The sequence below is a fragment of the Emydura macquarii genome, unplaced genomic scaffold (genome assembly GCF_026122565.2).
Source record: "Emydura macquarii macquarii isolate MOO-44397 ecotype Brisbane River unplaced genomic scaffold, CSIRO-AGI_Emac_v2 contig_480, whole genome shotgun sequence".
In the NCBI taxonomy this organism is placed as follows: domain Eukaryota; kingdom Metazoa; phylum Chordata; order Testudines; family Chelidae; genus Emydura; species Emydura macquarii.
Genome location: NW_027130617.1, coordinates 12976122 through 12988210, shown reverse-complemented (window position 1 = coordinate 12988210; position 12089 = coordinate 12976122). Strand labels below are relative to the sequence as shown.

The 12089-nt window shown below is 40.6% G+C and overlaps 1 protein-coding gene across 1 annotated transcript in view; it reads right to left on the bottom strand.

The window, feature by feature from the left end:
* The window catches only part of COL24A1 (collagen type XXIV alpha 1 chain), a 200445-nt gene that overhangs the window by 173732 nt on the left and 14624 nt on the right, over positions 1 to 12089 (bottom strand). Inside the window, exon 3 of the mRNA XM_067538541.1 lies at positions 6789 to 8104. Coding sequence (XP_067394642.1) covers positions 6789 to 8104 — 1316 coding nt within the window. The remainder of the gene's footprint in view (positions 1 to 6788; positions 8105 to 12089) is intronic.

Genomic DNA, 12089 nt, shown 5'->3' with positions numbered 1-12089 from the left:
GGACTACACAAGGGAAAGAGTCAACTACATTACTTCATGAAGTGGACAAGTAAAATGTTTTGCAGTTAAGATGCAGTCCTTTTTTAACTGTAATGTGAAGCTCTTCTTTCACCCCATTTCAGATACTGATTACACTGGCTTGAAAATAAAGTATTTTGATAGCTGGAAACCCGTTTCCCCTTATGTAAATATTAATGCATATTTACATCGCTATCTGATCCTTACTCCAGATTTGTTGAATGTGGTCAGCTGTGTATTTAGACCTGTTTGGCATCTAATTTTTTAAAGATTTCTTTTTTGCTTAATTTTGTCTTTTATATAGCACCTATGTGTTATGCACTAGGCAACTTATTAAATAATGAGTAATTGTTTTTATTGGTCTAAAGAAATAATTGTATAAAATAAAAATAATTATTTTTTCTTCATAGTTCATAAAGATCTGGTCTATGGATGCCACTGTTATGACAAAACCAACTGCTAACAATCTCTTGAACTATGTAGCCAGCATCTTTATAAAGATGTATAAATATAAATCTCCTTCTTAAGGTTCCTACCTCAGGCGGGGCCCAAGTATAATTTTTTCAGGCCCAGTACAAACTTGTAACACAGCCCCCCTCATCCCATACATACAATCTCATGAGCCATGAAAATTTTTTTTCCTCAGGGTAATGGGAGTTGTAGACTGGATCATGCCCACCAGACCCCTGTAAAATATATTTTTCCCCCATATTGAGACCCTGATTTTAGGACTGCTCAACTCACAGCCTCGATCTTCTCTCTAAATAGTTACTACCACCCACCATACATCCAGGTGGTTAATGAGCTACCTGCTTACTTGAGTCAGCAGAAGCCACTTAGACCTTTCTCAGCATAATCACCTGCTACTAGGGTAGTGTGTTTCAGGCACCTATTGCCAGCCTATTATACCAACAGTCTAGACAGTTGGTTAAGTTATTAACAGAAACTCTCCTTAATTGAATTAATTGAGCTGCTACTTCAAATTGACAGCAGAGCAGTATTTGGAAACTGATGTCCTTTTAGCTAAAGCAACTACTTAACTGATTGTATATTTGCTAGGGATCATTGGAGAGTTTGCTGAAAATGGTTTTTCAGCTAATCACAAAATGTTACACCACTGCACAGAATTCTACCACTTATGGAAGTAGTTATAATAGTTACAGCTTCAAACCAACTTATTTCTTCTGTTTTTATACTGACATAGAAAGTTAGTTCTAGATACCTATGCAAAGAGACTCCCAGGAGCTGCCACAAAACCAACAGAAGTCATGAACTCAATAATTCCAGTTAATTTGATATCTCCCCACCCAGCGAAACTGGTGGTTTGTTTCAATAGTCTTTCCTCCAATAATTGTAAACTGTATTTATTCATTAAACAATTACATAGTATATTACAGTTTATACGATGAACCAAATCATAGTTTGGTACATCAAACAAGTTAATAATTGTACATTTTGTACATGGTACTACAGATGCCATTTTAAAATAATAAACTGATTTAATAGGAGTAGTTTAATAACAACAATTCTTGTATATTTTCCTCATGTATATTTCTAGTAAATACTAGAGTTTCCTGTACATCTAAAAACTATGAACGCTTCCTTCAGATGTTGAGGAATACCACAAAAGTCACAAATAATTAGAGGCCAATCTTGTAAACACTCTGGCCCCAGTCCAGAAATTAACTTCATGAGGGCAAACTCTTGCATCTTCATGAATCCTCTGACTTCAATATGGCTCCAGATAGGCACAGAGGTGTACCTGTGCAGAGTCATTTGCAGTGAGAAGTTTTGTGATTGACTGCTATACTTGCAGGATCAGATCCATAGTGCTTAACATCAGGTGTAGTTCCACAGTAGTAAGCACTATATTCAGTAGCTGGCATTGGCAACATCAGATCCTAGATGCTGGTCCAGTTACAAGTCACCACACAGAAATCCTGCTGACTTTAATGAAAGTTTAATGTGCAGAGCAATGATAGAATTTTCTCTCTTAATAAGGTGTTGGAACCAGTCACTACCATTTCCTTTCAATGAAGAATTAAGACGTGAATGAAATAATATTCATGTTTGATTTCAACTATGCCTGCTAGTCAATTTTTTAAAATACCTAGGTGCTGACAAAGCAATGTACAGTCCTGAAATAAAATAATCTTTCAGCATTATGTAGGATTACTTTTATGCCGCTTCATTTTCAAAATTTCCAGCCAAAAATATCAGTAAGCACTTCTCTCTACAAATTGTATGGAGGTTCATCATGAACCACAATCAGAGTGTATCCAGTCACTTGGTTGACTGGTTTCCTCCTTCTTTTACATTTCTGGAAATCAATTCTATAGGGAAAAAGGCAAGCTAGACTTTCCAGGATTGCCAAAGTGATACCATTAACATCAGAGGACTATATGCAAGGCATTGTGTACCAAATTTTACAGCAAAATCCCCTGGTTTCTAACACAAGCCAATGCAGTGAACTGGAAATTGTCACAGCTTCAGGTAAATTCAAAAACATAGGCTTTGTTTAATTAAATATGCAAATAAATAATCCATAATTGCAGTACCTCTTTTATTATTTATTTTGCTATTAAATTTTACTTATTGTATTCTGGCCTTAAATTTTCAACACGTTGGCAGAGATGAAGATGGAGGTTTTTGAAACGGAATAGGGGAAGATGTGGGGTATTTGGAAAGTTAAGGTAGGTGATTTAGGATTGTGCAAAAAGCACATTAGTTCAGTTTCCATTAAAATGACCAGCAGCAGAACAGTTAAAAAATTATGACATTTATTTATATCATCATATTTATGTTTCACATCAACATCCTGTTTGGGGCAGGGGCCATCTTTTTGTTCGGTGTTTACACAGTGCCTAACACCACAGGGTCCTGCTCCATGACTGGGGCTCTTAGCAATACAACAGCCCATTGAGGTGAATGGGACAGTTCTTGACTTTTTTAACTATTGTTTCTGGCTGCCTGAAGGCTCAGGAAGACAGCATTGCACCAATTTACACTCACCTCATATTTGGAAGGGGATTTTTGCAACCATAAGAGCTAGTTGTTTTTTTTTTTAATTTATGTATTATATTTAGAGTTATAAAAATATTAAAGAAAAGGGTGCCTAACCATACACTATCCTAAATGAAAGCTTACATTTCTGTAGCAAAGGGTGAATTCCATAGCTGTGGGATCATGGAATATAGGGGGCTCTAATTATGCTAGGCAAGACTCGATTATGGTGGATGATTATAAAGCTAAAGTGAAGTTGAGGATTTTGAAAACCTCAAAAGCTAGTTATTGCTTGTCAACTCTGATAGATTGAACATTATTTCTGTGTTGAAACCTTGAAAAAAGGTTCAAACCAACCACAACATAATGAAAGAAAAAATATGTTTTTTCATGTCTCATCAGCATTTTCTTACGACGAGGGAACTTTGAAAGTTCTTTGCTGCTGCTTCCTTAGATTTTCCATTGATGAGATTTTAGGGGTGGGCCTTACATGAATCTATTCAAGTGTTGGTTTGGAGGTGAATTACTGTTCAAGGAAGCAGTTTTAGTGAGGAAACGGAGTGATGTGACTGAATACATAAGAACCAGACTATTACTGACTCCTCCCGAGGTGAACAAGACTCAATAAGAGACGGAACAAAGAACATTCCCATGGAACAAGGGCAATCATAGTGGCAGCCCCTGTGTTCTTCTGGATTTACAGACTGCATCTCTCTAGAGAGCCCATTGGTTCAAGTCATCTACAAAAACCTAGTGTAAAGAAGGCTAGGCAGAGGCAGACTCCCCTTCAGGATTTCCTGCTGTGGTAGTGAAGCTCTGCATCTACCCTCCCCCTCCCTGGTGCCAATGACCCATAGAGAGGAAGGATGGTCTTGTGGTTAAGGTATTGGACTGGCCCTCAGAACATCTAGGCTAAATTCCTGGCTCTGCCACAGACTCCCTCTGGGTGACCTAGAGCCAAATCTTAGGCTCTGATCCTGCAAAGCACTTAAGCATGTTTAATTTTAATCATGGAAGTGATCAAATTTATTTCAATAGGAGTATTCACATGTTTAAGGTTAAACTCATGCTTAAGTGCTTCGCTAAATGAGACCCTTAATTTTTCTGCGTTTTCCAGTTCCCCTTCTATAAAATAGGGATATAATATTTCCTTTGTCTGTCTTGTCTATTTATCTGACAAGATAAATCACGGACTGTCTCCTATTACGTATATGAACAGCACCTAGCTCAATGGGGCCCTGATTGTGGCTGAGGCCTCCAGGTGCTATTGCTGTACAAAGAATAAATAATAACTTGTCCCATAAAGATTTCAGTGCTATTTGTGAAAGAACAGATTCGATTTTTCTGACTGACTGAAATCTTGTCATACCATTTTTGCATTATCCTTTCCAACTCAACACAATCTATTAGTGCTTATAAAATTTTGTCATCTTTAAAAACAAGAATTAAGAACATCTTGATGACAGCGAAGGACTTATATCTATAGAAATACTGTTACAGAGGGCAAAAACAAGAAAATGAAGGACTGGCATCATATTCAGGGCAAACAAACAAGATCACCCATGGATTAACTGTAATTATTTTTAATAACACATCATTTCTCAATTGTCTCTCTAGCCCTTAGCATCTGGATCTTGTTTAAAGTAAAATTTGGGCCCTTAGATAGGATTTTTAGTTGCTGATGACTAGTTTTATGAAAAGATGTCTGTTGCGCTGAGAGAGAATACACACACTAAATTTATGGACTTATTCAAACATATATTAGAGGCTGCCTGACATATATCAAATAACTTTCCAGTAATAACCACAAACACACAGAGGAGCAGAAGTGGAATTATCTACTCCATGCTATGGTTTCTGGAGCTCAACCAGAAACTCAAATAAGAATCAACTATCATATTACTCAAGTGAAGCAAGCATGTTGGGAAACATTCTACAGTCTGCAATCTCACATAAATTAGTTTTTATCTGTATATATTAAGAAAGTGTTTGGCTTTTGCACATACAAACTAGGAAGATTAAGCTCACATTAAAGAAATACAAACATGCGTTTTTATACGTTTCAGAAGTTGCTTATCACAAAGATTAATTAAATGTATTTTGTGATGAAACTGCAAAGCAGGGACTGCAACTCCCATCAGTCCTCTCCTCACAGCACTTCTCTTTCTCCTGGCCAGGTAGGGAAGTGGCTGGGCTCAGCCTGTAGTGTAAGGGCAGCCTCATGGAAACAAGGAGCTGCAGAGAAGCTGAGGCAGTGACCATATGACAAGCAGATTGCTGGAGAGAAACTGTAGGCAGGAACAGATGCATGGGGAACAGGTTGCGAGTGCTGGACATTACAGAGGATGCAGGTCTATGTGGGACTTAAGGGGCGGCAGCAGCAGCTGGGCATGGAGACAGAGCAGAGGGCCCCAATGAGAGACACTCACTGAGCCTGGCCTGGAAACCTGCAAGCCCCTATTTTCTTGGAATAGAAACTGGAGTGGGGAGGGCACCCCGGCCCTAGGCCTGAGGAACCCTGACAATCAACTGGACTGCCTCCAGGGGCCCACCCAATCAAGCACCACTATTGCTCACTTTGAACTGTAACTGTTTACGCTTCTGTACCTAGGATATTTGCAACCTTTAAACCTTTAAACCTTTTCCTGAGCCATGTGTCTGAATTGTTACTGGAACCCTCCAGGACTAGTGCCTACCAGGCCTCGCTGCCTCCTAGTCACAGTACATCTGACACGCTATTGGTGCCCTAGAAGGATTGCCAGTTTTGGTTGGATGTATTCCTGGAAATTCCATCACATGACATAATCTTTAATTAAAGACTAATCTTTAAATCCTAGAGATTCCAAGACAATCCTGGAGGGTTGGCAACCCTGTGCCCTAGGAGCGTGGGATACAGAATAGCCTCAATAATAATAATTTTAATTTATGTCAGAATGCTCTAAATATATAGTTATACACGGGTCCCACAAACTTGGTTTAGGAATGGCGTTCCTGATCTCGATTTTGTGCTCTCTCTTGCAAATATTTTCCACCTGAATCAACTGTTTTCCATCATGTGATTATAACCTCTACGAGTACGTCTATACTGCAATTAAAAACCTGCCCCATCCTAAGGGGCTGTTTAATTGTGGTGTAGACATTCAGGCTCAGGCTGGAGCCTGGGCTTCAGGACCCTGTAAGACAGGAGGGTCCAGAGGTCAGGGTACAGCCCGAGCCCAAATGTCTATACTGCAATCAAACAGCCTCTTAGCCCAAGCCCTGTGGGCCTGAGTCAGCTGGCAAGGGCCAGACATGGGTGACTAACTGCAGTGTAGACATACCTTAAGAATGCTGCTCAGCTGAGAAAATGATACCATTCTTATAACAAATTCATTTCTTTTCTTTGGTTCATTTTATCCATTCTTGTCTTGCTTTAGTCTTAACACATGTACTATGTGCATTAACCCTATAATTTTATTAAGTGAGCTATTTATATCTAGCGCAGTTGTAAACATCTCATTGCATTTCAAATAAAAAAGGCAACATATCTGGTTTGCTTATCATTTTACCAGAACTGAGTGGCTTTGTACTCTGTCAGTATATAAAAAAATACATTTATGTCAAAATTACGTTCTGGACAGACACACATCCTATGGCAGCCATACATTTATACATCACATTCAGAAGTTTCTGTCACAGTTTTGGCACAATTTTCAGTGCTTATTTCAGATCCTTCTATTAAATATGTGTTGCTGTATCATATTAATGTTATAATAAAGACAACTTACTGGAGGTCCGTTTTCTCCTTTTGGCCCTCTTGTATTCTCCATTTCAAACATTTTGTTAAGATCTTCATAGTCATAATTGTAACTTTCAACATCAATTTCGTAACTGTTTTCTGCAGCATAAGTCTCATCAGCATCAAATACACCTTCCTCCCTTGGATTGAGCTGATTATCCAAAGACAGATCTACAGTTGCCCTGTACAGAGTTGTGTTTAAGATTTGCTGCATTTCCAGGGGTTCATCAGAATGCTGCCTGGCTTTGTCGTCTTTTCCTGTGTTTTTGATTTTACTCTGTTTTATAGGAGAGATGAGAGGGGGCACGCTTTTTCTGACTGCATCTTCTGTGGCATTATCTGAACTATTTGGAGGCGATCTTGGGGTATTTTTGGTGCCATTCCTCTTTTTGCTCAAGCCCTGTTGAGGAACTGACTGACTGAAGTTTTCCTGGACATTTGTTTCAGGTCTAATTTCTGTGGACTGAGGTTCAGATTTTGCAAGCTCCAATGGAGTAACGTTTCTTAATTCCAAGGATTCAGGTAGAGTATGGACTCGTGTAGTATTGTTTATAGGAAGGTGTAATGCTTCTTTCCTTGTGTAAAATGATTTATGTTCAGATTGGGTGTTGTCATCAAACCGTTTGTTTGGAAAGTTTACAGACACCCCAGAAGAAGTGTGGGGAGGTGCTGGCAGAGATCGGTATGTTTCAGCCTGGCGACATTGCTGTTTCACATATTTACAATAGTTTGCAGAGGCTTGTGCAGAGGGGATAATATCCAGTTGACATATTACTCCTTCAAAGCTGACAGACTGAGAGTTCATCCGTCCTAAGGTAAACAAACCATCTGAATCAAATATCTGTACTTTAGAAAGTGTTTCCCTGCTGTAATATTTCTTTCCACACTCAGCAAACATTGAGACAGTCTTGTCTCTAATGTCAATAGCAAATGAATGCCATTGTTCATCATGAATACTGTAATCAAAATATACAGACTGCTTCCCTCCAGTATATACCACTACCTTTCTTGGTAGCAGCTGTACCCCAAACTGCAGTCTATTTTTGTTTCTAATACTGAAAAGAAAAGCATTGTTTACTCTATAAGAGTGTAGCCCAATCAATAATGTGAACTGATTTCCTAGACTTGATGGTATGATTTGAGTGATGGGCGATTCAATGTGTGCATCTGTAGTTAAAACAACACCCGAGGCTGTGAAGCGAACCCCCTGAGATAATGGAACAGATGACAAGGGCACTGTAGTCACTGCTGATGGATGTTGTATGTCTTTCCCACCAAGGCCTAACTGATGAAGAACATCTATGCCTGCAAAAGACAAACAAAAAGAGAGGGGATGGAATATTGGTTTATTTCATTCATAAGCTCATAAACTGATACATTTATATATATATATTATATAGACACACATCCTAATACCAATATCAAATACCAGTATCTGAGTAAAACTATACTTCCCAGAATGAATGTACTGTATACTATTAGGTCACTAAATCCCAAAGTAAGATGCACCAGTCAGTGATTTAAATGGAGCACAGAAACCTGAGTAAGGTTAGCTAAACTGATAAATGGAACAACCCCTTTTAAACCTGAGACCCAGATTGTCTCCTCTCTTGGTTCACCCACAGGAGGTGCTATGTGAGGAGGACTCTGTAGAGATTCCCTCGTAGAGATACCCCCCCACACATATCCTATGGTGGAGGGGAGTTGCCCTCTTCACAAAAGTCCCCAAATTTGACAGCTCCCCAGGAAACCAGGTAGAGAGTACTCATGCTTCCACATCGGTTCTGGCTGCCTGCACTCCTCTGGCTTCCTGATAGCATGGCTCCACTGCTGGCATGTTGCCAAGGACTCTGTCCAGCCATAACTCCTGCTGCACCCAATGCTGTATTACATGGAGACTGAGAATTGTCCATGTAATACATTTATTCCCAGTACAACAGTGAGATTACTACTCAGTGACAACATCATTGCAGCAATCTACACTCTAACGTGCACCTAAAACTTAGAACATGGAGAAGGTAATTTACAAAATGGAACAAGTCCCAATTCCTGGCCTCTCTCTATTTTCAACAGACTCTGAAAGTAGAATCTCCACTTACTCTAAATTCACTTCTCAAGCTGGCAAGAGGCCATCTTTTACTTACATACCATCACAGGATCCCATCCTGCCCCATCCTTTCCGTTAATCAAGAGGCTGCAGCTATATAGAAATTATTTAAACTAGGATTGCATTATACTGGAAGAGGAAAAAAATTTGTAATCCAATAGTATGTTGCACTCACGAGATCGTTGCTACAACTGTATGGGTCACTTCAGAAGGATCCTTGCTGTACAAAGTAGATTTGGCCCTAAGTGAGGAATAAAAGCCTGTTTCCTCCAGAGAGTGAATATATTCTGATCAATTAATAGAGATGAGAGAGTTGGCCTCTGGTTGAATTTGTTTGGTATCCAACAACTGGACCAAGCTATTACCTGACTGGGGAGAAATTAGCATTTTCCAACATATTTTGGTGGAGGGCATTTTGTGCTATGTAATTTGTGTTTGCATTATGTAAATAAAGATGGGGCTTTTTACCTATAAAGTGGTTTAAATGAAATTGGGAGTGGCCAGTGGAGGCTAAGGATTTCTGCTAATGTTAAGGGAGTGGAGGTACAGCTACAAATAAAATTCAAAGACAGTAATTGAAACAAATGGATGGTTGCAATGTTTTAGTAGAAATTAAGTTTCCTTTTCAGGCTCTCCCACTCTCTGTTTATTGAACATATCAGTAGCAAATGTTAAGAATAGACACATCTTGGCTCAGTTTCTATAGAAAATACAAAAAAGCTGGAGATTTCCTTGAAAGGGTTTTAAAAATTGGAATCAAAAGCATAAACCTGAGTGCACTGTACATCTTGAAAATTAATTACACACCTTGCAGTGGTTCTAGTCATGTTAGGGAGTTTGTAGTTGTGCCAAGATTGTATTGGCAGGTAGCCAGCACAGACAAGGGCAAGGGAAAGCATACCTTTGGAGAAAATAATACATATCTGCCAATTTATCAGGATGTTTTGCCTCAGAGTAATTAATTTATCCAGGCTGTATTTTAATCCATCATAAACTAATAGCAAATACTTGGTTACAGTGCAACTGCCAAGTTTAATGCATCTGCTAATGAAAAATCATGATTTGCCATGGGCTAGATTCTGCTTAGTCATTACATGTGGGCACAAAGGAACGAAATACTTGCTTTCCTCTTACAAAGGCCAGGCAGAATTACAGCTCTATGCTCTGTGGACTGCAGATGTTCCCCTGGGGAAATGACACCCCAAGGAGGCAACAGCCATGGCTCCGACCCCTCTACATATTGGCCAGGTGGGGCGATTGGCTGTATAGGGTGGAACAATAATTCCAGTTTGCATTTTAACTCCATATACACCTTCTGTTTGTGATGGATTGTATTTGTGTTTGCAGAATGACCTGTGTAAGCATACACTTTGTCAGAAGGATTACTAATTGAAGGATAAATCAGAGATGCCTCAAACAAACTGGACTATTCATAATTATTTTTTAAATTATTGTACATTAAAAATACTGTTCTTCCCTCTGAAGTAATAACAAAACTGCCAAAAGTCAGGCAGTTCAAATTTAAAGATGACATGGAGGACTTAACACAGTGATCCCCAGCCTTTATGGCTCAAGGGCCACAAATATCATTTTTACAAGCCTGAAGGGCCACCAGTCTATCAACTCATAAAAAATGTATCGCCGTACGCACCATTAAGGAATACAAATCACTACATACTTCAAGTAAACAAGTAAACATTTTGATGCTACTGTGCTCATGTTTACATTCACTGTTTTACACCTACAAATTACTCACAGTATGTCACACACTCACAGACAAAGCACTAGTGTCAATGAGTGACTGTCACTACACACTGAAGCACAGGGTCTGGCAGCTAACCAGAAGGCACTGATTTTTAGAGTCCTGTCCCTCCTCTAGCATGGTGGGTCCTGGCTGCTCCATCAGCAGCCCTCCCGGCCTCCCACTGCAACCAGACGGAAGGAGTTCAGCAAGGAGGCAGCCTCTCTGCTGATCTCCCATCCCCTTGACTGCAGGAGGGAAACCGCATGTATCCTTTAGCCTCATGTGCTCCACCTGGGTCCCTAGGCAGTGGCTCCCTTCTGCAGCCAGGGGCCCAGGAGATCAGTGCTCCCCTCCCTCTGGCTCCAGCAGGGACCCCGGTGTCTGGGGACCCAGGCAGAGTGCTTTGCTGTGCTCCCTGCTACAGCCAGGGTGATGGGAGCGCTGATCTCCCGTCCCCTTGGGTGCAGCAAGCCCTGCGGAAATGTGCTCCGTCTGGGTCCTTAGGCAACGGCTCCCTTCTGCAGCCAACAGAAGTGGAGACGCGGGCCACTTTGAAAGACCCCATGGGCACTTCTGGCCCCCAGGCCATGGGTTGGGAGCCACTAACTTAACACAATCCTATCACCGTTAGAAATACAGCACAGGAAGAATGCCCTCAATAACCTAGCTAAGAGCTTCCCTCTTAAAAATGTATCAGCACAGTATTATCACAGGGCTTGATTGTGTCAGTTACACTTAGCCCAGAGAAAGGGGCAGTGTGGTGCCATCCTATCCTAGGGGGAACACTAGGAGGCATTGTGGTCCAAAGAACCAAATGTCTCCCAGAGCTTAGAGGCTACTTGTTGGCTCCTACACCCCTTAGTGGGATGCACTATACTTCCTCCAGAGCAGCCAGCCTGCTCCATTGGCCATTGCATGTTGAACTTGGCGTGGGGAGGGAAAAATGTAGCTATTGCTCTGGCTTTTTCGGGGTACTGTGCACCACCAAAGGAGTAAGTCCAGAGTGCAGGGATTACAGTTCTAACAGGCACTTGCATGGGCTGTGGAAGGAGGACCACAGCTCCTTATGCTCCCCCAGTTCCACTGTTGTGCACCCATCTAAGAACCAGAAAGAATCTGGCCCATAATGGGGGACAAGATAGTTCAGACTGGGGAATGGTAATAGGATATAGACTCTTTCATCCCGGGGTCACTAATTGAAATCCAGCCCAGATCAATGACCAAAAATTATTACTTGATGATGGCTATTCAGTGGGAATGAGTTTGATGGTCTTAACAGTTCAGAATATGTGCCCAAATCTCAAAAATCATCACTACAGCTGGAACCTATCAGGTGAAGAACTGGAGGACCATGGAATCTGAGCTGTGCTTCCACCTCTAGAGATTGTCCTTCTAGGTAGTTGTTGAGACACATTGGGGGCAGGATGGGGGGAATAGTA